General features: G+C 38.5%; 1 protein-coding gene across 1 annotated transcript in view; it reads left to right on the forward strand.

Moving 5' to 3' along the window:
- PIGK (phosphatidylinositol glycan anchor biosynthesis class K) overlaps positions 1-26,677 on the forward strand; it is a 63,795-nt gene that overhangs the window by 33,519 nt on the left and 3,599 nt on the right. The window contains exon 10 of the mRNA XM_027649040.1: positions 11,792-11,867. Within this exon, the coding sequence (XP_027504841.1) occupies positions 11,792-11,867 (76 nt within the window). The remainder of the gene's footprint in view (positions 1-11,791; positions 11,868-26,677) is intronic.

A 26,677-nucleotide genomic window follows, 5' to 3' on the forward strand; every position in this document is an offset into this window, starting at 1 on the left:
TTATTAAACATTCCTGAAAACATGAGAGCAAACGGGTGATTTGGAAATGAAGGTTGTTTTCCACAAAACATTTAAAATATGAAGTTAAAAGGTGCAAGACAGAACGTAAGCTCTTTACCAGACTTCACATATTTGATAGAGTGTAGCACACAAAATTTTGTAGAAAAAAAATCTTCTTTCAGCTGTTGCATTCTTTGTGTTTCCCTCAATTTGGATTCTTTTCCTTGAGCATGTTACTGTGCCTTTGGAGTTTCTCCATTGTTTCTACAACTGTTACTTATTCCATCTGCAGGGGGCAAAAGGATGTCTGGCTTCATTATCTGTACAAAATGAACCAAGAAACTTGTAATTCTTCATTTAGTTTCACGGTTGCCTTTTATGCATATATGTATACACACAGACACATTCACATTTATATATGGGATTGTGAAAGACCTTGGCAGCATTGGAGATACTGTTCTTTTACCTAAGGTGTGCTGAGCTCCTGAAGTCACTCAGCTAAAAACTGAGTGACAGGCATTGTGATCCTTTCTGCTTTACACAGTCTCTTGCTGGTAGTATCTGCTGATAATGTGTGCTTAACATTCAGATTTACTGATACAATATTCTGCAGATTTTAAACGTGTGCAGGAAATGACTTTTAAATAATGGAAGAACCTACCACAGGAATGAGGTAAAGACTGAGATTAGGTTAATAATACTAGTCCTTCAGTCTTAGTTACAGTTGTAAATAATTTTTATGTAAACCCCTGCATTTGTTTTAAAAAAAAATAACACGAACAATCCTCTGAGAAAAGAGTGAACTTCCTGGTTTTTTTCTGTGTTTAGTTTCTAAAAGTAAAACCACATGAACCCATTCACTGTATATACTCTACTGTCATAAGACAGTCTTAGAAAGTTATGATCAGCTTAAGTTTGGGCATGACTGAGTACTGAAGGTTTAATTTTAAAAGTTTAACTCCTGTTTTCAAAAAGAACTGTTTAATATTAATATTTGATAGACATTTTTGATAGCATAATAATTCTTATGAATCATATTTTTTACTGCGGGCAAGGTCCAACCCATATAGGTGTTCCTGAAAAACGCCCTAATTAGTTTTTAGGAAATTACCACTTTATATAACTAGAACTTACCATTTTATATAAGTAGCTTTTTCTCTGTTATATTATAAAGAAGATCTTTGATGGTTGCTTAAATGTTACTTAGCATTTTTGATGCTGCAGAATTGATATCAACACAGGTATGTGAATAAACTGAAACTTCTGTAAAAAAAAAGGCTTTTTTGTGTTTAATAGCTTTATCTCTACTTTTGCAGTAAGGCAAGTCTGTGCAGAGAACTGAAGGTGGCTGAGGAGGAACAATGGGGAGGGACATGGCTGTAGCTCTCAGAGCTGCTTCTGTTCCTGCTTTAGCCTTGTCCTCTGGAGGCTGCAGAGTGGAAGGGTGCTGGTAGCCTGTGGCACGCTCCAGGCTGCTGCATCTGTCCCTTCCCAAAAAGGAGAGGTGAGGTGATGGGGAATGTGGACATGCCAGGCTCTGAGGTGCCAGATTTCCTGTCAAGTGTTTGCATTAGAAACCACCTTGGAATATTAGAAGTTTGGCTTGCCCAGCCTACTGCTTGGCTTTGCAGCTAGGAATACCTTGCAAATCCAGACATATGTCTGGGTACAGGCTGTAGCTACAGATGCTGGAATCAGCACAGCACTGAACTGAGTGCGGGGGGATAATGTGTCTCTCCCACATGCCTCAGACCCAGGGTTGCCTGGGTAGGCAGGGGAGTTCCCAAGTTTCTGTGCCTCTTGGGAGGTTAGCAAGTGGTGTGCTGTGTACTTGACCCAGGATAAGTGTGACTTGCTGCTTCTGCTTTTGTTCCTGAGGGCAGACCACTAAAAATCATATGGGCATCAAGGCTATAAAGTTTGTAAAGTCACTGAACTTAATATAGAACATTCTGGTTAATATACAGTGGTCTGTGGTGAACAGGAGACAATTCCTTTCTGGTTCTAGTACATAGAAATAAATGAGGACAGAAAGGCAGACCATAAAATAATAAAATGAAAAAAAAAACATGACTGCTTTACAGGGTCAAAAATGAACAGATTCATTGTGCAACATTAGCAAACTCAGTAACCTGCAGTACCTTTGCCTCAGAGAATATGATCTAAGTGTTTGTATTTTAACTAGAGGTTTCATTTGCTATTAACAAGAACAAACAAAACCAGAATCCAGACAAAAGTAGTGCACAAGTCATCTCTAAATAACAGAAAATCACGGTCAAGAAGGTAAGACTGATTAAAAGCTCAAGAGCTGCATACATGCTGTGCAGCTTTCTGTGAAGAAAAGCCCTTCTAATGTGCTTAGCAATGTAATGTTACCTGGGTACATGCACTGACAGGAGAACTAAAACATTTACTGCTGCCTGATTGGAATGCTGCTCAGTTCTGCCTGCCCTGGCCACTCTAAGGACTCCTGGAGTTGGCTGCAGAGAGGAACAGCCGTGATGAAAGAGGGGAAAACACTTAAGTCTTGTGATACAGTGTTCTGCAGTTCTTGGTGCATCTTGGTTGTCTGCTTTATGGAAATGTGTTACTGATCATGTTGTAGCAAAAAAAGATCAAAAGCAACAGCTAGTATTCATGAGAGGCTTGATTGCATAGCAGACCACTTCTCAAAAGCCCAGAACTGTAATTTTTATGATTAATTTTCTGAGTGCCGAGGGTATAGCGTGTTTCCAGAAAATCTGGGTCTGTTACTGGTACCGATATGTGTGTTCTTTTATACATTTACAGACAGAAGTTCAATTGGTGTCTTCCCTGTAATGTCCTGTCAGTAGGGGCTGGAAGCTGGCAGGCTGATCCTGTGAAGGATCTGGAGGTGGTGATGGACACCAGGTTGAACATGAACCAGTGCTGTCGTTGTCAATAAGGGAAGCTGCCTGCTGAACTGCACGAGGAGGATGATTAGCAGATTGAGCAATATTATTATTATTATTTCTCTTTGACACTGATGAAGCCCTACCTGGAACACTGTGTGTGGCATTTGGCCTTCCCCCTCAGGAAGGATGCTGAGGCAGTGCAGAGGGTCAGTGCCCAGAGCACATCCTGCAAGAGGGGGCTGAGAGGGCTGGGCTTGCTTACCTGAGAAAATGGAAATGCAATAGCAGGCTGCAACTGTTGGGAATGCAGCTACTGAGGTGGTTCAGGGAAACTCTTCTTGTGGTGACAAAAGGCATTGGCTGTAGGTTTGTGGCTTGGGAGATTCAGAATGGACATCAGGAGAGGGCAGAGTAGCCCTGGAGCACTTTACAGGGAGGGGTGGTGGAGGTTCAGCAGACAGAGCTGTGGCTGACCCGACCTGGTATTGGGAGGTTGAACCAGATGGTCTCCAAGAGTCCCTTAGAAACAAGATTCCTGTAGTTCTGCAGAGAGCAGGTGTTGCCACTGCTACTTTGGCAGATCCTTGTAGTGAAGTAAGCAGTCTCATGAGAAATTATAGCTAGATGGTACATTGTGTGACTCATGAACTGAAGAAATAGAAGTGTGTGCCATGGGTGTAGAAATATTGGGGCTTAAAATATTTGTATTGTGGGGTTTTTTAGAAGGTGCTTGTTGAAAAGTGTAACAATGCAAACCAATGCAGATACATTGTTTAGTTTGAATATATGCAGGAAGGAACAGTAGTATTAAACAAAATATGAACTTTGCTATGAAGATTAATTGTGGGCACTAAATAATGGAATTACTATCCTGGCACATTCTCATGTTAGTTCTTTGATTTAAAATTATCTTCCTGCTGATTTTTCTGTCTTTCAGTGCACTGGCATGTGGTGTTGAATTGTCTGCATAAAGACCAGGTACTGCTGATAAACTTTCAATTGTGAAAAATGAACAAGCTTGCTTTGTCCAGCTGAAAGTTTAATTTCAACATGTACTGGTAGCAGTATTTAAATTGCCTGTGTGACGTGGTGCCATGGGAGGATTTGGTCTTTTTTTCTTTGAGATTTCTGTGAAATTCAGTCATGGGTTTCCAGACAATTGGTCATAAAGTGATTAATAACCTGTGTGTGTTTTTAACCACTCTTGTAAACATGTTGCCTTGCAATTAGGAGGGACTTGATTCGAGGGGGAAATGTGCAGCCTCAGTTCTTAGATACAGCACACGTGCACATCAAACTAGGTGGAATGTTTGCTCAGTGAGGTGGGCAATGTTCTCCTCTGGCTGGTTTGGACCATCAGTAGAAGCTCCTCTGACATTGCTGGACTTGTCTGTGCCCCAAGTTTGGAAAATTTGATAGAGACGTTTGTTCTCTTTTTCCTCCCCAACCTGCCTGGTGTGAGAATGAATTAGCAGTAAGTGATGAGTACCTACTTTTAGCTGTGGACTTAAATGGTGATTTTCAGTGATAGAGGAGAGACTTAGCGGGTCTTTTTATCTCCAACTTTTGATTAGCATTTTGTGCTTCAGCAGCATTGTCATGTGTAAGTTTTAAATTAATTCAAAAGAGATTTTCTAATTTACCTAAAATGTGGAGTAGTTGAGATAACAAAATGAAGCCCCACAGGTCATGTGTTTTCCAGTAGTAGCAAAGTCAGTTCTGCTTACTTAAGCTAATATTCTTTTTAATTCCTTCCCTGTGTCTTGCCTCAGTATAAAAATAGGAGTAGGCAGAACAGTGACTAAACATATTTTGACAAAAGTCATTGGCTAGAAAAGAGGAGAGAGACTCTAGACTTCTATTACCTCCTTTTAGGATCTTAGGATGATTAAGAATATGTGGCTTGGTATCACCTGAAATTCTTCAGATCAGAAATTATGTGTGGATCACAGAAAGGCAGAGGAGACATTTGTTATAGTCAATTTTTATCCAGCTTGTGAAGCAACTCAATGTGTCTGGCAGACTCTGGGAACACCAGAAGACCTTTTTATGATGGGGTCTAACAGAAAGCATTGCACATTCAGAGGTGTAAGGTATTTTTTAAACTCCAGGAATAAGTCTGTATGACTAGTTTGGGTCAAAGTCTTTCACGTTTATTTGAAAAGAAACAAACAGATTGCAGGAAATATTTTGCATTTCTAAACTGCAAGATGCTTTGCTGCTTTATTCCACAGGAATACCTCTCTGTAAAGGCCAGCACGCTCAAGTAAAATTAATTTTTCTTTGCAGTGTGAGTCAGTAGCTTCCTTCTTCAGATGATTGCAAAACTGATTGTGTCTAACACTGATTTAGTTTTTCATCGCATCAGAGATATTTTTGCCGTCAATTTATTTTTCCCCCTTTATCTCCATGCTGTATTGTTCATTTTTGTGCAATCTGCTTTTGAAGCCATCTTTGACAGTCTGACAGTAGGTGTTGAATGTTTTCTTAAGCAGGCAAGAGACTTGTTTGGACCCTTAAACTGAAGAAACTGTGCCGTGAAGGAGACGTTGTGAGGAAGTTCCTTGGAATGATGATGCTCTCAAGTGTTTGCTTCTCTTCTCTGTGACTATCCATGTGATAAACATGGATGGGCAAATCTTGCATTCCCTTATAAAAATAAGAAAAGCATTGATTAGCACACTTTTGGGGAAGAGCAGAGTTAAAACTGTGGTCTCACCTTTTCAAGCACCGGCTTGAAACATCAGTGCTTCTGTTGTTTGAGCATACCCAATTCTTAAATAAGTGTGAAGTTGGGATTTAGCAGATAGATCAAGTACCTGGCATTAATCCAAGGTCTAATTCTTAATCTTCTGTACTATGGATATGGTAGATAAATTTCTCAATGGCCAATTTCAAAAACTATTCACTCAAACCCGACATAGCCCATTTCAGCCTCTCTTTAATAGGAAAGCTAATAACTTTTTCTGATGTGGTGCATAAAGCTCTGGTATTTTGTTTGCTTTTTATTGCCAGATGCAAGTGTGTTCGTGTATTAACAGTCAATAAAGCTAGCAGTGCTATACACAGGTTTAGATTAATAATTTCAGCCTCTCAGTCCTGGGTGTGTGATTTTGGCCTTGCTGTGTTGTTTGCACCCTTTGGTCTCGTGCTGACTGTCCCATCACTTGCAGTATTCCTGCTCTGAGCTACTTGAAAAGTGGGACAACAACCCATTCCAGGATTTTCATACCCATTCAGAAATCATGTCTCAAACAAACCAGTACAACTGGTACCTCACCAGTACAACTTGTTTGCATCTACAGCAAATAAAGATGGTGATCCCCAACCCCCTTCCTCCACAATGCATTTTTGTCTCTGAGAGCCTTTTTTCACCCCGTTCACACTCTTGACTTTCGTTTTGTGTCGTTTCCAAGAGAGGTGGTTATTTATTAGGACTTACCAGCGAGCAACAATAGTTTCAAAAGAGGTAATATTGCACCTGTGCATGGGTCATGTGCATAAAATTGTGTGAACTGTCCAAACCATCAAATCTAGAGACTATATAAGAAGGAAGAAATATTAGCTTTGGTCCTGTTGCCTGCTGTAATGAATGTTTATATTTGCCAAGAGATGGGGTTTATGTTACCCAGACTTTTCTGTCTCTTGAGTATTTTAATAGTCCATTTCTTCCATGAGCAAACCAGTTGGTGGTCATGTCGCTCTGTTTTTCCCCCTGTATTTTTGTAATACTTGCATGAGATAAAATATATCTCTGCCCTAAAGGCACTGCAGCTGTTCTGTGTAGCAGACCATGGGCTGAGGTAGCACTTGTGGCAAAATGTGCCACCTCCTGATGGTAGACGTGTAGACTTTCATAGGATTTTCCCCATCAGAGCGAGCATGCAAATATAAATAACAAATAAGATATTTCACTAAGTATCATGACACGTTTTACTGGATTTAGATTCACTTTCCCCACTTTCTGTTTCATGCTCGCTTTCCTTCATCTAAGAGCAGTCACGGTGGCGGTACAAAAATAACTTTTAAATTGAATTTTTCGAGATCCCCCTATTCTGCTATCTCTTACTGCTTCCCACTTCTCGTCTGATTTTGTGTTTCTTTCTAGTCTTCTCCCTGAAAATCAAGATCTCCTTATGCTTTGCGTTGCCAGCTGCCAGGCGTGGTGCTGTATGTGCTGATATTCCACCAGTGTGAGCTGGCTTTGGCACTGCTGGCAGCGCTCTGCTGTCACGCTCAATTGAGACAGAAAGGGCTCCTTCTGACCGGAAAATTAATGGATGAAAAATGACTTTTTGTTCCCATAATAGAATTGTTTTGAAAGAAATTAAACAAACAAAGAAATCTGTATTACAACAAATTAGCCCCTCGTTTTTGCAAAGGTTTAAAAGTGTCAAATACAAATGAACCAAACGAGGTGAGGCCAACTGATTTGGTGAAATTACAGCCTTGAATTGCTGCGTGTGATTTGAGCACAGATTCCATCAACTGAGATGGTTTTTTGTATTTGGATTTTTTTTCTGAGATAACTAGTTTTGAGCAAAAGTGAATGCCACCCCAGGCATCTGGAAATTATCTCTGGAAAGAATAACCAATTTACTTGTGTTCCCCTGTGAAAGCGAGAGACGAAGTCGGGGGGATTGTAATGGAGATGATCTTTCTCCTGATCTCTTCTTTTCCGCCACCCTGCAAAAGAGGAGGAAGTAGAACATCCTCTGCTGTGTTCCTGTGTTGACCTTTTTCTCCTCTCTAGCCATGGCTTTCCTATCCCTGATGGTTTTTCAGAGGGAGTTGCCTTTTACAGGTAATTCTTCCACGCCAGGAGGCCCATTGTTAGTGGGCTGCTGATCTGAGGGCTGGTGGAAGACAAGCAGCAGTTTTGCAGCAGGTTTCTTTCTCCTTGGTACCAATTGTCCTGGTAGTGGCTTTCTTTGATCCATCGAAAAACTGACCAAGGTAACCAGTGTCACTTTGTTAAAGATAGAGTGTGAGGCTGCTTGTGAATCAGACAGGCTGGTGTCCTGTGTTGCAGTCATGTGGTGGTTCATTGTTAGTGTGGTCCCCGTTACCCTTTTCCTCATCTCAGCTCTCCTGGAAAATGTTTGTGAACGGTTCAAGGCATAACAGGTGCCTGGAGTAGCCAGTTTTGGGTGCAGCCCTTGCTCTGGGGGAGAGAATTTGTGAGCTGTTATCATGTCGTGTGATCTTAATGGCAGTGGGCTGTCTCTGTTCTTATTTAAAAGGCTGGTTAAAATACAACCTTTTGCCCACTTGCAGGGGCTTTAAGGCTCCAATAGCCATTTCTGGCCTTTTCTCAGGACAGACAAGTCTTGACTTTACTCCTGTTCTTGGAGCATTCAGGATGGATGCTGCTCCATGGAAGCCTTTTGCATGCAGTGTTTCATCCTCAGTGCTGTTTATAGGATAGCAATTTCTTGTTGCATCATCCAGTTTTCAGCTTTGGTAGAAGGAATGACTGAACAATGAGTTGTGTTGGTGAGATAAAAGAACCCAAATGGAGAGGAAGTTGTCTTTTATACCTGTTATCCAAATGATTAGGCCATTAAACTGGTCTTTGCACTGAAAAATGAAAATGAGATTTATGGAGCTTTCATAATAGTATAATTCTCTTCAAGGAGTTTATGTTGCTAATATCTGTTAAAATGAATTCTGAAAGTGGTATGTCTAACTGATGTAGTTATACAGAGGCCTGGAAGGTACCTCTGTCATAAAGTTTATTTCTGCCACAGGTGCTATCACTTGATAGGAAAACTAGAAAGATTATTATATCACTAGATAGGAAAATTAGAAAGATCAGCAAAAGCTATTGTTTTCTAACAAAATTTTTACTTTACTTTGCTTAAAATACAATGTAACTTCTAAGGATAATTCCACTTCTTAGCTAAAAAGGATGTCACTATTAAGTGCTTTTAATTTTCCACTGTGTACATAGCTATGGACAGTGAATATAATAACAATTCAGATCTGACTCTTGGCTGGAACCATGAGTAGAAGCACTATGAGAACAACACTAGAAAAATGTGTTGAAATGCTCTGATAGTTGATCAGAGAAAAGAGGTAGAAACAAAGCATTCAGGAAAATCATGGTGAAGTCATGGATGTGCTCAGATGGATCTCAGTGTGTGGCACCAGGACAAACTGCCATGGAGTGGCTTTAGATGGTGGCACTGCAGTATCACCATGATGAAGACTATGAGTTATTCTTGCACTTTATTTGGTAACCTCAAATGCCCAGAGTTTACTGAGACACTTCTTTTTATACCTGCTTATTTGTTGATGACTTGCTCCCGGTAGGGGATGTAGTTGGGCAATATATCATAGAACTTTTTTGTCAAGAGTTTTGATCTTCCACGCCTTAATTTATACAGTTTCTTGTAAAAGATGGAGACACATGCTCATCCAGTTGAGGAGGCTTATCTGTAGGAGAGAAGAATCAAAACTCTTTTGTAGACTTGACAGCTAGTACATCACTGAATACATTTGCAAAAAGTTTATGGCATTTAAGCAAAAATTTTGAGAGAACACTTCTGAACTTTTCTTCCAAAACACCTGTGTGCATGTCTGTACACATATTGTAGTGTGGGTATATAAATGTAGATGTGTATCTAAATATATTATAATGTACATCTACCCTAATCTATATATTATAATTTATTTATATAAAAAATGTGGCATACTTCAAGTGATTTTTTTTTTTTAGAAAGTAAATTAGAAAAAATACAATGTCTTTCTTGATGTTTAAAAGCTCCTATCAGCCTAATTTCAATTTAAGTCTAATTACTTTAAAATACGTGTTTATACTGTTCTCCCCTCCCTATTTTTGTTTAGTTAAGCTTCCTAAGGCTTAAAATTATCTTGATCGTTTTGCTTTATCTTTTTTAATCCTTTGACATTTGAAGAAAGGTCTTTTTTTCTGCAGTTGACAAGGAGGGTGTTTGACTGTGGAAGGGAATGCTGATTCTGTCTAGACAGAAAACCTTGCCAAGTATCCAAGGTCCTTGACAGAACAGACACACAGGCTTCGCTTTTATTCCTGCTAACATTCAGATTATAGTAATTTTAGCTGTTACTTGGAGCTTAAAGTGTTTCATTTTGGGATTTGAGTTACTCTTTTCCTTTTTTTTCCAGATTTTCAGTGCCCCTGTAAAGACTGTAGAGATAAGAGTTCAAGATATTGATGAATATTGTGTCGTGTGTACAGTTGTTTCATATCGAGAACTGTGGCTAAAAAAAATGGGTTTATGTAGCTGGTATCCATAAATCAAGGTGTTGTGTCAGCTAACAGGCTCCCAGTAGAGCAGAAGTAATCTCCAGTTCCCACTGACTGTGGTGTGTTTGCCAGGCAGGACAAATGACAGGAAGTGGGAAGGAAACGAGTGGAAAGGTTCCTTCCGTGCACTGCGGTGGAGTTGCCGAGCCCACTCTAAGCTGTGTTGGTTGTGTTGGACTATAACAGCAGTGTATTTCATGGTGAAAGTACAAATTCATCTTTGTCATAATAATCCAAAAACCCTAAAAACCATATCAGTAGATGAGCTCTGTGTGCAGGCCAGCTGCAGGAGTTCAGAGTGTGATTACTTCATTTTTCTTTAGCACATTAAATGGTTCTGGGCAGGTGGCACTATGATCTTTGAAGTATTGCTGTGTTTCTTTCGTTCTCTGCTTCTAAATTTCTTACACAGTAAGACTTTCATGCTTTCATACCCTGTTCGTTACAAATTTCTGGATAGTCAGGCTCTTATTTGGAGCTTAAAGCCTTTTAAACCACAGCTGAAATTCAGCAGTGGAAAAGGGAAGAGTTGTGCCCTTGTTGTCCTCTCTTTTACCACAGCCTGGTGACTCCCAGTGCAGAGACTGAGCCTGTACTTTCTGGCTCTTACCTACCAGCTGGTCTGCAGGTAAATTAACCCAGCAAGTGTGTATAATTTTTTACTAGAATGGGTATAAGGTAGTAATCTGACCCTGGAAAATAATGCATTGGCCACAATTTTTGTCTGAAAATAATTCTGCTTTAACTTTAGAGAAAGGTCTGTTTTTATCGAGATTTTTTCCCCTCCATTCATTTCTTCTCATATAACTCAAATTCCTATATTCAGAACTCTCAGAAATATAGAGGAATGGCTGATGAAAAACTTGAGTGATACTTTGAAAATATAGCACATGCTGTGCAGTTCCAGTAGATGAAAGCAGTATGGTTGAAGGGTTTAAAGCATGCTTTCATTAATTTACTATCATTTAAATATTCTTCTAAGAGACTGCTTATGGATTCTGATTTTTCAACTGCAGCTACAGTTTATTCAAAGTTTAAAGGGTTATGATGCATATTCTTTGTGAAGTATTCTGCTCTTTTTTTTTTTCACACTAGTTTTTTGGCTTTTTGGTAACTAGTAGTACGAATATTTGTCGTATTGAACTTCTGCCACACCTAAACATTGATGTCACTTGCAGCAAAAATGGGAAATGGTGAATAGTCCCACTTGCCTTTGGAACTGGTCATATTTGAATTGTGTTGGCAGGATGGGGTGAAGAAGCTTGTGTTGTTAACAGGGCTGAACCTGCTCTGTAAATGTATAAGGCTTTTTATATCGTGGGGATTTCAATCCAGCTTTCACCAGTGCTTTGTTCACCTAAAACTAAATGTAAAGGTTTTCTTAGGTTTCTGCTGCTAAATTTGTGCTTTATGTCAGGGAGGAAGTCCACAGTGTTACACACTTCTGTTTACTATAAATTTATTCTTTTGCTCAACTTCGTAAGAAATATATTCCATTACTGTCACAAAATACACTTTTTCTTCACCATAAGCAAAATAATATCCCCAAAACTCCTAATTTCAATAGTTTAATCTGGTAGACATTGTACTAACATTGACAAATGTGAACTTAATTTCTTTGCAGGTTTCCAGAGGATGAGTTGGCCACAGAACCACTAAAATACGCTGAACAACTTCCTGTAGCTCAGATAATACACCAGGTATGTCTTTCTATTTTAAAAATTTCTTTGAAAATAAAGAACATCTGTAAGACTTAAACTGCTTTTCTAGGTCACACAGAATTAATGTCCTTATGCTGGAAGCATGTATAAACAAGATACTCTTGTTCAGATGACAACTATTAAATTATAAAAGTCTTATTCTGAACGTGGCAACGCAAGATGTTTGCTGTATGACACAGTTAACACTTCAGATCTTGTTGTTGGAATTGTTGTGTGTCTACTGGTAGAAAAGAAAAAAAAATTCCATTAATTTCTTCAAATTTGCATCTTGACCTAAATCATATTCCCCCTCTTGAAAAAGCAACTAAAGTATGGAATCATCATTGGGGAATAATTGTCGTGACGAGTTGAGCAGGGAAAACAATCTCTCCTCCTAATACAGTTCTGAATTAGCACCATTTTTATTTCCAACTATGGCAGTGTCATCTTACTTTCTGCTTTGCACGGGGTTTTTTGTTTACTTTTTGTTTTGCACAATAAATAAATAAAAAGAAGGTTGATGTGTTTTCCCAGATAGTGCCTTTTTACAGTGTCTTTATTTAAAAGCAATACTATTATTTTGATTTCAGTAAACAAATGAGGGATGATGTGAACATATGAGCTGGTTTTGAATGCTTAAAGATCGACAGGAACAAATAAAAGTCCACTAAGTCCCCAAATAGAATTTTGTAAACTACTTTATTAAGTACTAATTATTATTGTAGATTTTTCAAAATACCTTTGTCAGTCAGTGTTTTTAAGCAGTTGAGTTGCATGCTGGAGGCAGTGCTGGTTTTACCATAAAGGAAACATAAGCTGTATTTTAAAACTTTAAAGTGTACAAGTCTTTTCTGCGAGATGTAAACACGAGTGATTTAAAAACTTTTGGCTGAAATCTGCACCTTTGGGACGAATCTCTGATGTGTTCAGAACATGGAAGATTGAAAATCAGGACCAGTTTGTGTGTCAGGAACTCCCTGGTGTTGTCAGAGCTTCAAATGACCCAACAGCCTGCAAATGTCACATTTAAAATTCTGTCTTCATGCCTGACTCTCAGCATAAATGAATTAAACAGCAGAGCAGGCAGCCAGTCAATATGTTCTTAACAGTGAGAGTGAGCAATGAAACAGTTTGGGGGTTGTTTGGAATCAGTAAATAGAAAGTGCATGGAGTGACTCACCTAGAGGAAAATTTCAAATAGGAAACAGAATTAACCTTTAAGATGGTCGACCAGACAAAATGTCATAGCAGTATTTTTCCAGCATTAGGTGGGTAATAACCAGGGAGGGTTCATTTGGCTGCTGTGTGCAACAGTGCAGTGCAATATTGCACCGTGGGAAGGCAAAAAGCTGCTTTTCTGGACTCTTACCTGTTTACTGTATTTGCCAGTGGTGCAGAGCTGGGGCCTGCACGAGGCAGCAGAACAGACCCAACAGGACTGGAAATGCCAGGGCAATGTTTGTATGAACAAGTGGTTTTTTTTTTACTTGAAGAAAAAAATTATAAGAAATAAAAAAAAATGACATGAGTAAACCCAGTGAATAGTATTTATGGTGTTATGAGACCGTCTCCAAATGGATAATCAGGGTGTTTTAATATGAGCATTTGTTGTTGGTCATGTTAACCCATGTTTTGTTTACCTCTAGACAGAGATAATACCATCAGTAATGCATATTTTTAGCATAAATAGAGATTAAAATTTCACAGCGGTGGACAGGTATCCTAAATCAGTATAATGCTGAAGTACATTTTAATTATAGTTGTTAGCCAACATGGCTGTTAATACTATCCAAATTTCACTTTAAATCTATTCTCCTGAACACTGCTAATATGCTACATGTTTTCCTTGGGTATTTAAATGTGATTTCTAACATTCTCTTCAGTACTTTATCTCTGGTATATTAAAAAATATTATACTTATGGACAGACATTACCTTTTGATTTCTAGTCTGATTATTCCACAAGAAAATTTCAGACTTGGTACATCCTGTTTAATGAAAGGAAGCCCAGGATCTGATTTTGGGATTGATCTTAAACTTTATGGCACTAGTAATTATTTATTATTATAGCAATCTAAAAACAAAAGAATAACAACCCTATAATGTTCCATTTGTCAGAAACATGTTTTATTTAATGCATTAGACCATAGTTAATTGAAAAGACAAATGTGAAAAAATGAAAATAAATAGTAGAATGGAAACAAATACTAACATTTAGAGCACTCCTTCTTAAACACAAAACAAAATCAGACATTAGTAAATAAAGTAGCTTTCTCCCTTTTCAAAAACAAAAAGGAAAAAAGTGTGCTTTTAACTGAAATAAAAAATCACTAGTGCTTGGTAAAGGAATGCAGTCATTAATATAAACTTGTTAAAATGGCAAAAGCTGAATTTTCAGGATAATACCCACATAAGACAGCCTTTTTAATGATGTTCTTTGTGTAGAGCCACATGTACAATACTGCTACTGAGGGTAAGTTTGGGAATAGTAAGGCCAAAAAAACCCTTAACCATAAGGGGTAGAAAAAGGAGAGACTACTTTAATTCTGTGCTTGTCTTTAGTCGAAACAGGTCTGACGGGAGAAAAGGGAAAACTGCATTTGGGAAGATTGTTTTCATCTATCATAAAGGATATTCATTGCTGGCCTTGCAGTTCAGCGAGGTATTTTAATAAAAGTACCAAACTTCAGTGCCAGTGCTTGTGATCAGAATGTCAGTGTGTTTACATATTTTACCTAACTGGGATTTGAGATATTGAAGAGGCTAAAATTGCTACAGGTGTCTCACTGATGGAAGAATGTTTTATTGATGAAAGGTAGTAGATAAATGCCAGATCTCTTGATGTTGTTATAATTGAAAACAAAATGAAACAGCAAAATCAGACCATGATCACCTTGCATACGTATTTCAGTCCACTCCAAACCACTAAGCAGATAAATGAACATTAAACCAGGATGGTATTTCAGGACAGTTGCAGCCCACGGTGGCAATTGCACAATTTACTTGGTTTGCAGTTGCAGATTTACTTAAAAATAGAGTTCCTAGGTATTTTCTTTTGTGGTAGAATGAGTGGGGGAATGTTAGATGCAATTCCTAATTTAAGGTAAACCGAGTGTCCTTTTGGGGGTACGTGTGTGTTTGGTTTGTAGAAGTTTTAACCCATGCTATTATATAAAACTAGATTTAAATTTAAGAAGGATGATGTGGGAGGATCTCCAGTTATAGATGCAGAGACTGAGGGCCCTCAAAGAATGCTGCAGAGCTGCAGTTCTGCAGTAAATCTTGCAAGCAGGTCTTTGTTTCCATCATTTCTGTGCTTCTGTAACAAGTTTGAAACCACAATCCACCCCCACCATCCCCCCAGATAAAATCCTTTTGCTTTGAGAATTAATTTTTTTGCTCCTTCTCAGGACCTCCTTCTCACATAGTAGAGGGCTGTTAGTTTGTTCCATTTGTTGATGTTATTCTGGTTTCATGCAGATTTAATTGACAGAGGTTTTCTTCTGCAGCATTTGCCAGAGATTGTTGAAACAGTCTTAAGAAAATAGAACACACAAATGCTGTATAGATTTTTTTTTGAAGTATCTTTTTACTATCTATAACAGAACAATTTTAGCTCTCAGACTTAAATGTTTTCACAAACATTAAATTAAAATGGTTTTATGTGGCTTACGATCTTTGTGAAAGACTCAGTATGAAAATTAACCCGTCATAGGTAGGTACAGTCTTGAAAGCATAACTTTAAAATTCAATGTTCTCACTGGTGCCTTGCCCAGGGCCTTGTAGGAGGAGTTCCCCTGGCACTCAGTCTGCCTCTATCCTGATGGTGGAGTCTTGGTTCCTGTAAATGTTTTATAAAAGCCATTAGTGTTCAGAACTTTGGTTAAGTATACAAAGTGTTTAATAGCATAGCAGTAACCCAGATTTTTATTTTTACTTTTGATGCAGACATTAGTTTTTGTTTATGAATAATAATTTATTAAAAGTTTTAAAGTACTTTGATAAGTGATACTTGCGTTTTACTGTGTCTTTACAGGCTAAGAGGTTCAAAAGCAACTTGTGATACTTAGATGTGTCAGGTTCAATGTGTAAAGTTTTAGACACAGCTATTTATACATTCTTTGAAAATCCATTCATGTAGCTGTGTTTGAAAATAACTTGAAAGCATATCTTGCTTTTTAGAACTCTGGTCGTGGTATTCAGCTAGACGGTGTCAGAGATAAAATATGACCTTTCACCAAAAGTTCCAAATCCAGCTGCACCTGCTAGCACAGACACAGGTCTTCTCAGGCAGGGATGCTTTTCTTTCCAGAACTAAATGTTTTGAGGATTATTGAAAACTGAAATTTTTCATAGCAGCAAACATTAGAGAGTACTCTCCCTTCAGAGCCCAGTTTTATTTTAACAAAATGCATTACTTGGCTACCCAACAAAAAGCCTTGTGATGTGTCAGCTTGCACTAGGACACCTGCAGTTCTGAGCAACATGCTGAAGACAGCGTTGTCCTCTTATCATGGCCACTTTGAAGTTCATTCCCTAAGATTTCTTCTAATCTTAAGTTTGATTTAAAAAGTTGAGTAGCAGAGTCTTGCTCTGTGTATGAGTCATGTCATATATTAAGAATGGCACAGTCCCCCATGTCTGACTCACTCCAAGAAATCACCAAACACAATCGTGACTTGGTTGTAGATGGTAAAACAGTCAACCAGAGACTTGCAGGCTTTTTTTTTTCATCTGGTGAAGTACTGCAGAGTCAGAAACGTAATTCAGGACCTTCAGATGGAATCCAGTAGTCCATCAGGTTTTTATCAATCACAGGAGACGATGGTGTGGTGTTAACATAAATTACTCATCATTGTTTTTACTAGCAAGCCATGGCTGCTTTTGTTTTGTTATGCTTTTCATCTGAGCATGAGGGAAACCCTCTGGAAGCAGAGACTTAGTAGAACAGTCTCTTGTTTTCCATCTTCCCATTAGACTCTCGTGGGTGATCCCTCTCTGCCTGTCCATGATGGTTATTTTACTGTTTGTCAACCACAGGGGAAGTTCTGCTGGTTTATCTCTTTGTTAAATTGCAATATTAGATGGAACCTCTTCTCTTAGTCTTCAAGGCAGAATAAAGATAAATATCTTAGAATTATTTTTCTTTCAAATGCTGCCTCTCAAATCTTAAAAATCTAGTCATAATTATGAGGAACTTCATTTCTGTAAGGCCAGAGTAGCAAAATATTAATGTATGGGGATCACTTCCTTTGTCTGCACACAACACTGCTCAGCAGAGCCAGAAAAGAGGCATGAGTGGTTTTTGTTGCTGACCAAGCATTACAGGGGATCTGAATGTAGTTTTAAATTTTTCCAATTATACTGAATACAATGGATTGAATAACTAAATGCATTGAAAGGTATCTTGCATGAGGAACCTGAACAGTCAGTTGTGGGGTTCTTGTTTTTAACCCTTTCCTACTAGGAATACCACACTGAGCAGTTCCTGTAAGCCAAGAAGGGGAAGTTTTGCCATGCCTGTTCCAGCTTCCCAGAGACATTTTCAGATGGTGTTTGGTAGCTTTTTCTTTCCAGAAATGTCACATGCATGGTCATCCTTTCCTCCCTGTTTATGCCTTAAAGCATGTAACTTTACCTCCTTCCTTGCACTTGTAAAAAATTAAACCAAAGTATATTTTAAACCTGTAAAAGAATTGCCTCTTTTTGCCTGTTACACACCCTGTTAAGAACAGTTAGTTGAGCAGGTATCAAAATTTGAAGTGCATGTAGATAATTAGCTCCTTTGTGCATCACTAGGATCCAGTCTCTGCTGTCATGTCTTGGAATGTGAATTTATCCCTTCTTCACCTTCACCCAGCAAGGTGACAGTGAGCCCTAGTTCCTGCTCTCCCTCAAAAGCAGTTGCCTTTTCAGGGAGATGCAATAGCAGACATGGATGCAGCTGAGGCAGTGTTTTCAAAATGACCATTTTAGGCTGTCCAGGTCCTGCAGTTTGGACAAAGAACTGTCATTTTTCTGAGGTTGTGTCTCTTTTCTCTTTCCCAACCTATGAAAACCCTGACATGTCCAGACTGGCGTTGTATCTTCATTCTCCTTTGGCACAGCGTGGGAGATCAGTTTGACAGGCAGCTTGGAGCAATTTAACCAGGGGCTGCCCTCAAATGGCCACATTCCACTCCCACCCTGTCCTCGTGGAGTCCTGTGCTTGTTAAGCACAGCAGTGAGGTGAAAACCACTGCTTGGAAAAAAAAAAATAAAAGGCATTTCTTCAATCTGGCTGAGTGTCTGAATTTCTAAAGCCAACCCGGATAGGAAGTATCAGCCAAAATTAATAAAGTGTTTTTGTATTCCCTGAAAGATTTTGTTTGTGTTTCTCACAAGCAGATGAGAAAGAGTGAAAATAATTGTTGTTCTAACAAGTTGAAATGGAAATACACTGAAGGCTTTGGGCACATCATGGCAGTGCTCAGTTTGCCCTTGAGAATACTGCTAATATGAGGCTTTATATGTGACTGTAGCATCATCCATTTTGTGGATTATGAGACATCAGTTTCATACCCACCAGCATATAGAATTGTCAGATATACTATTAAAAAAATATATGAAAAGATACCCTGGCTCTGTAGCAGCTGTAATTGTTAGAGGTGCCATGTTGGATTTGCAGCTTCTTTAAGAGGGAATTCCTGTAACCGTTTCTTTTTAATAAGCACTATTTAAGATGTAAAATGAAGGAAGAGGTTCAGGAAATGACTGTAACGTGCCAGGCTTTTGTAGAGTGCTGTAGATCTTTGTGGTTTACTCGTCTGAACTTCAAATAACTGCATTTGGAGGGCAGGTAGGAGCTGTATGACCGCGGACTCAAAAAATTATATTTCTGATATTCAAAAAAATCGATTTGTGCCTTTTTACAGCTGAACCAGCCATGTGTTTGAAGATCCTGTATGCACGAACCCTTCAATATGCACTATTGATTTTTCTGTGTCTTTGTTTTGGCGTGGGACTGGTTGTGCCATGATCTGCTTTTGTTGTGCCCACAGCTGTGATTTTAAGGCAGTGGTTACTGTTCCTATTTTGCTGCATCTGTGCTCAGAGCTTTACAGAAAGAGACAGCTTCAGAAATGCTTGCAGCTTAAAGTAAACTTGAAGCAGCATGTCGGCAAAAAGCAACCCAAGGTTAACAGTGAGAGGTTCTGATTTGCAGACCAAGGCTGTAAAAGGACCATTGTGTTAATCTCTTCTGACTTTCTGCACGAAGCACACGGTTACTTTATTTATATTCTCCCTTTTTTTGGCTGTAGTGGCATCAGGAAGGGTGAGGAAAAGGGAGAGAGCTGAGGCTGGGAGATGTTTATTCCAAACATGGTGGTTAAGGGGAGAATAAAACCGAGGAGGACAATCAAGGCGTGTTGGTCCCTGTAGCTGGTGACAGCAGGTCTGTACAGTGTTGCAGCTGCTGTGAAGGACCAACATGTCCATGTCCCGTGGGTCTGGGTTGCTGACATCACTGCTATAGATAAAATATCAACAGCTATCTCACTTGGTTTGGGCAGCTGATCCCAGGACTGCTGCTGTCACTGCCAGTGTAAGGAGGTTATTTTTAAGTGAGTTCTGTGCTTTGAGACTCTTTGCTCTCCTTTGTGGTCATAATGAGCTTGGCTAATGTCAGCTTTTTTTTGGTTAAAATTATCTCTTCAGCCATTTTCACTCTCAACATTTTAGTCCTCTCTTAAGGATATAATTCACTTTTTTCATCATCTTTGCTTCCATGAGATTTTTTTGGTGATCTATTGGTCTGCATTCATTCACATTTATCACTTACAAGCCTAGATTCTCAGATATTCTGAGTCTTTCTGGGTCCCATTTCTTTGCTGTTCCTTCAAATATTGCAAAAGTGAATAGTATTTAGGACAGTGTGATGAGTTGTCTCCAGAGGGGGGGATACTGAATAGGATTTTTAGTGCATAATGGTATGCAAATAATATACCTCTGCCTCACATGGGAATAGACTAAATATCTGCACAAGCTGTCTGTGACCTTAATAGGTTTGTGGGCATCAGAATACACCATGTGCTGCTGCAGCAGAGTATCTGATGTACAAATACTACAAATGTACAGCTACAAATATACCAGCAATGCAGCTGGTGTGCATTTGTAACATAGGCAGTAGGTTTTAATAATAGTCACTACTAATTAAGCAGGTGATGCTTAATGTCTTACATTTAGAACATGCTAAGTCATTACACTGGAAGAGGGTCTTCATGCATGATACAAGGGGGAACTGAAAAACACACGGTAAATTGGTAGATAAGCTGTTCCATTAAACTGATTTTATGTTGATGATGTTTCCAATGTAAAAGTACCTTTTAAAATTTTTGCTTCTTTTTAGCTTATTTTTATTACAGGTTCTAGAGCAATTCAGGAAACAGATGCTGGGTTTAAAAAAAGCTTTGCTTTAGCGAAGCTTTCTGTGCAAGAGAATGCATTCTTCCTAAAATTTCATTTTACTTAAATTAACTTCTATTTCCACTGAGGATGGCTTATATTAAGCACAAAGGGAGGCTTAGCAGTTTAGACTTCCATCAAATAAACTGCATAACTAAAAAGAGAAGATGCCAAGCCTCACATACTTATACTTGAAAGTATTGTGTTCTCTCTCATGGGAACTCGAGATTAGAGAAATTATAAAGGCTTTGCATAAAAACAGAGAGTTAGAATTAATTTTTGCTTAAGCAGGGAAGTGTCAAAAGCCTATTATGGTAATTTTTCAATTTTGTCTTAACTGTTCACATATTTTAAAATAGTTGTACAATTGAGTGGAGCCATAATTGATGTGTTGTGGCTGCTTTTTTTTTTTTTTTTTCCTTGGGCCATCATAAAACAGCTTAGGTGCACTTAGGCATGGAAACAGTAGGTCTGCTAATTAAGTAGATGAAAATTTTTATGTCATAGTGAGAAAATTTACCTAATGGATTGGAATAGTATTCTAAGAATGGTTCCCCTATTCTTAATTACATCCAAGTACCAAATATCAATATTACATGAAGACAATTAAACCACAAAAACCTTAGTGGGAAAGCATAATTTCTAGCAGTAGAATTTTGGGGTTGTAGAGATGATCATGGTCATTATTATTATTATTATAGTAAGCAGTAACAGTAAAAGTATGCATTTAAAAAAATATTTTATTAATGGTCTTTTAATGTAAATTAAAAGCTGAAGATATCATGGAATGAAGAGCTACTGCTACATTTATTTTTCTAATCTTTATTAAATTAAAAAATTATAAATCTTGTATGTATGAGAAAAAACCGTGAAGTGCTATGGTGTAGTAATGCAAAATTTATGGCTGAACTAAAATAAATTTTAGGACTTCCCTAATTAAAGGAAAAAGTGATTTAGCAAAGCTTTTTAATGGTAAATTAAATCACTGTTTCTTATGGTAAACACAGTATTTAACAGCAGAAATACTGTTCCAGAATTACTTTCAGTTTGGAGATCAGTTTAGCTGTTCTTTAGTATTTGTGTCCCTGGAATAACAATGGCAGGAATGAGGCAGACAAGTGCGTGCATGGAGGGGTGTGTGGAGGAGAGGGAAAGGAGGGGATGCTCTAAGATCCTAAAGCAAAGAGATTTCTTAGTCTTTATTCCTTATTTTATTGCTTAATACTGCATGACAGTAGTGTGTGTGTAAGCACATGCACAATTTGAGTGCAAGACTAAATTCTTAACTTCGTTTGTGTTACCTGTCACTAAATATATGCAGGATCAGGGCCTTCCTATATAAAGGAAATTACTGAAGTATGTTTTAGTAGGTTGTCCAAGATGCAAGATTTAATTCCATTTTCTGCTGTCTGTTCAGTGTTCTGTAACATTTTCATTTCTCACATAACCTTGTACAGTTTTTATTAATCATTACTTTTTTATTGTTTACACATGAAAGCTTCCCTGATAGACAGTGTTTATTTAAATGGTATTCCAGTGAGTAATAAAATTAGCAGTAGGAGTTTTGCTAGATTTTTCTATCTACTGTATTTCTTCTGAGCTTATGCAGCATAAAAAGTAACTGTTACCAATAAGCTCACATTGATAAGGAAAAAATATAAATGTTATCAATCTTGACTTATTTTGCAGTGCTGTGATGGCAGATACTTTTCTGAACACTTTTCCTCAGGGGAAAGCACTGTTAGCATCAAACATATCCCCACATTTATCCCACTTAAACGTGTAATTCTAGGTGTTATTGGTGATTTTTTTGTGTTAAGTTAATTATATTTTATTTACTCTCCAGTAGCTCGCTGTGAGGAGCACGGGAATGTAACTCCCAGCTCTTGACAGGGCTGATGAATGGCCAGAGATAGAGATATTGGCAGGCTGCTCTCCAGTGCTCTGTCTGGAATTGTTTTCCTAAACAATTCAGAGGGTTGAAATTTGATGAAATCATTTCCATTGGAAGAATGAGTGGAAAGGGTAAATGACTGAAGGCTCCAGTAATGGAGCAGTTGTGTTCATGCTGTTGGACAGAGCAGACAGGAGCCTGTGCTGTGCCAGGAATGGTTCCTGCTGCCAGTGCAGAAGTGTTTTTGTCCACCTTGGGTCTGGCAAATCACACACCTGGGTTTGGAGGCCTCCTGTTGTGTTTGCCTGGTGGGCATCATTTACCTGAGCACTGGCTGGGCTGAGAATTCACCTGCCCTGGGTCCCAGGTGCTGGGAAGGCTCCCTGTGATCAGAAGTTTTATATTATGTATTGTGTATCACAGGTTGGAAGATTAATGAATAATTGTTAAACCACTAAAAGCACTTTGCAGTGCTGTGAAATACTGGGAGATAACACTGAAAGTAGATAGTAATAAGTAGAAACTCATTTTGAAAAAGCCCTTATAGATTATGTGTTTTAGAAGGAAATGAAAAAGTAAAGCTATCGTAACAGTATTGTTATGTTACAGTGATTATACAAAGTAAATATTAAAAATGCAGTTGTTGGTATTGATGTTAATGTAGTTTAGCTGCTGTTCTTTCCCATACCCTTTTGTTGTTGATGAATGAACTTTCTTCATCATTCTATTAATATTTGAGATATCAGCAATCATGGCACTGTGGTTAGTAAATACAAACTGGGAGATTAGACAAAAGTGCTTTAAATTGTTTTGTGGATTAACAGGCACTGTTTATACTGGAGTTCTCTTCTGACTTTAATCTTGCTGTGGGCACAGAAAGGATTAAACTATTACTAGATGGCTGAAGTTATTTGATTTCCCTCACCCCCCTGTGAGGACCCCAAAATCCAAGCTGTACCCGACAAATTAGAAGTGCAGACTTCCACTAAAGGCTTTGAGGACATACTTTATGCTGTGATTTGCTTGTGATACGTATGACTTCATTCTGAAATTAAACTTTGTTGTGTGCTTTGTGGTAAGAATTGAAAGGATTACCCAGTTTGAAATTCTGAATTGCAAGTAAACCTGAGTTGTAATGGAGTGGCTTTAGGAAATATATAGTGTGCTGGGTATGTATAGTGGGTAGCAGAATTTAGCTTTTCCAAGGAGTTTCCTTCAGTTTGAGATCAGTTTTCTGAGACGAGAAGGAGTTGTTTCAGTTGTGGATCTGAGGTTAGCCTTGAATTTCAAAGACCTGTTTTGAAATGTGGATCCTTTTTCAGATTTCAACACTGGTCTTTACCACAGACCCTAACGTAAAATCTGCTACCTTGAAAGAAAATCTCTAGTATTGCAGTGGAAGAAATAGAAACATCCATTTAAATGGAGAATGACCCAGAGGAAAACTTGGAAATTTGCACTCCAAAATAGATAAAATTCACCCCAATGAGTGCAAGACCCCCAGGACTGGCAGAGGTGGAGAACTCCTCAGGGGACTGAGCACAGGATTTCCCCTGGACTGTGGCTGGTGCTGCCTGCCAGGCAGCCCCACAACCCTCAGGGATGTTTTTATACCACGTGTGCTGCAAGAAACAGCCCCAAACTGGGTCTAGGGCACTGGGTGCTGAAACTGCAGAGAGAATTAAGCAGGGATTAATTTGCAATCCGATGGCTGCCACTTGAATGGGCTCGTTGGCACACAGTGCTTCTGATGGGTTATTGTGGTGCAGTTGCAGAGGGATATTCAGGGTGGGGAGAACATCCCCACAAGGGTAATGTGCTCATTCATTTTTAAGGTTATGCCCCCTTTCTTAAAGCTCTGTTTGGGAAAAAGATGCTGGAGGAGATGGAAGAATTTGTGTATCCCTTTTCCAGTTGGGAATTACTACATTCCTGGCTGTATGCACTGCTTTCTGTGCTGCCACATCTGAGTTTAACCCAAAGCTCCCTGTGCCAATATTTTTGTCCTTACAGAGGACATAAGGCAAAGGAAGTTCTGTTGGAAGACTGTTGGCTTAGAATGATAAATTTAACATGGTGTTTTCCACATGAAGTGTTAATACATGATGTTTTAAATCTTATTTCAGTTCTCATGTAACATTTGAAAATTAAACCATTCCTAATCTAATCACCACTTCAGCTGTAATACTTTTTTATTATTTTTTGCATAAAACTCATTTTAATTGGAGTAACACGTATTGCATGTTTTATGAAACACCTTCATTGAAAGTCTTGGATACTTTCCATTCAGGTCCCTACAGACCCATCCAGTTTGAAAATACACTGTTTTATCCTCTCCTTAATTACAGTACTTGGAGCAACTCTCTGTTAACTGTTTTTAAGTTCCACAGGATAATGAGTATCTACCAGAACTAGAAAGCACAACAGAAAACTGTTCACAGGAGGAAGCTTGCTGTTGCTTAGCTACCTGTCTTTTTAATTTGGAATCTCCAGCAATTCAATAAGGACTAGTCCTTAAGCTGCTGAATGTGTTTGTTCCTGACAGATTGTCCCATTTTGTGTGTGCATTTTTACCTGTGTGCTGCTGTTATTATTGTATTGCTGTATTATTGTAGGGCTGAGAGGGCGTTTGTAACGGGGTTGTGTTGTGATGGAAATCACAAAACCTAAATGTGTGGGTTACAAAGGCAGTTCTTAGGTGGGTGCTGCAACAGTGAAATTCAGAATAACTTGAGCTAAAGGAGTCTTGCCTCCACTCCTCCAGATCAGTCCCAGATAAGAACCAGTTCTATGTAATTTGTAGGTAGAGCAACCAACCTGTAGTATTTTAATGGTACACATTCTGACATCAATTTGGATGTAATAAAGAGACGTGATTAATTTAAAATCAAAATACTTTGACGCTCAACATGTTTTTGGTCCATTTAGCAATTTCTCACAAGCAAGAAAATGCCTGGCTTTCAAGAATTGCCTGACTCTCACAGAAATTTGCTGGAATAAGACTCTGAACTAGGCAATGTTCATAAGAGAACTCCTGAATTTTTTTTTAAGGAATCTGTGAGAAATTTTAATTTCACTAATGCTTTTCTGATCAATCCTAAACTTGATATAAAGGGACAGTTTAACCAGGCATTGCTTGCGGCCACAGGACTGACAATAAGCATAGAAAGAATTTCTGTCTTTTCTAAACTTTTTTCCAGTATGTGGCTCTAAAAAGAAAACTTTTTATTTGCTATTAAAGTACAGCTTACTGATATAATTTATGCAAGCAGCAACTCCATCTCCCATGCAGTTGAGTGTGATTCACAGGTGCCAAATGCAGCTTTTTGAAAAGGAACTTCAGCACTGTTTGCTGCTGAGCTGATGTGCCCACCTGGACAGAGATCGGTTATTGACATTTTCTGTGGCATATTTGTTAGGATTTTAGAAGGATGAACTTGTTAGTTTGGCAGTTAAGTACATTTTTAATTCAGTGAGGAACTTTCTTGGGAATCTGTGAGCAAGTTAATTTAAAGAAAATCAGCTATTTCAGCTCTTACAGGTATACTTGGTAGGTTTAGACATGAATCTGTGTAATCCCCTTTTAGGTATTCATAAGGTTTTGATGTGTATTGTCCCTAGTGGAAAATACAGGCATATTTCAATATAATTTTGTACTCAATTAACCTCACTATTGACTTACAGGTGTTCAACAGAGTTGCATCTTTTTTCCCGTTTATTGTGGTTAATATTTATGCACAGATTCCAGTTTCTGGGTCTGTAAATCTTTCTTATTAAGAGAATTTATTTTTAAGGTTCCTGAGGATGTAGCTCTTGTATAGCCTGATATGATTTTTGTCATGCCTTCTTGGTTTTCATTTTAACATTGCATCCCATGACTTTAAACCAACTATATGTGTGTCCTTGATTTCCCAGTGCAAAGCCACTGCTGCACTGGCCTCTGTTTCCTTGCAGAATTCCGTGGATACTTCAATACATCTTCAATACATGACATGACAAAATGTAAAACCATACTCATAGATCACCTTATAAATATTTATTCATATAAATTCTTTAAAGAAATTAAATTACTTGTTCTATACAAAGTAGGAGAGAGAGGCTTTTAGTGTCACCGGCTGCAAATTGAAGTCATTTGTCTAGAAGGGTCAGGTGCCACTTTGTGGTGAGATACTTGTCTGAGATCCAAGAAGGGAAAGATTGATAGTACAAAGAGATTGATGGAGCAGGCACTGCAATATGCATACGAAGGGACGGGTTAATTAGGAGGATTTAAACAAGAAAGTCCCTTTGTGCGGGGAAGTGTCGTGCGCTGTTACTCTCAGAAGGGAGATGTGCTGGCAGCCTTTGGAACAGGCGGGGTCGGTTTTCAGAGCTGTTTACGGGGAGATGTGCGGTGGGGGATGTCAGCGAGGTGGCACATCACTGTCAGCGAGGTGGCACATCACCCTCAGCGAGGTGGCACATCACCCTCA

The sequence above is a fragment of the Corapipo altera genome, unplaced genomic scaffold (genome assembly GCF_003945725.1).
Source record: "Corapipo altera isolate COAL_440 unplaced genomic scaffold, ASM394572v1 112, whole genome shotgun sequence".
Taxonomy (NCBI): domain Eukaryota; kingdom Metazoa; phylum Chordata; class Aves; order Passeriformes; family Pipridae; genus Corapipo; species Corapipo altera.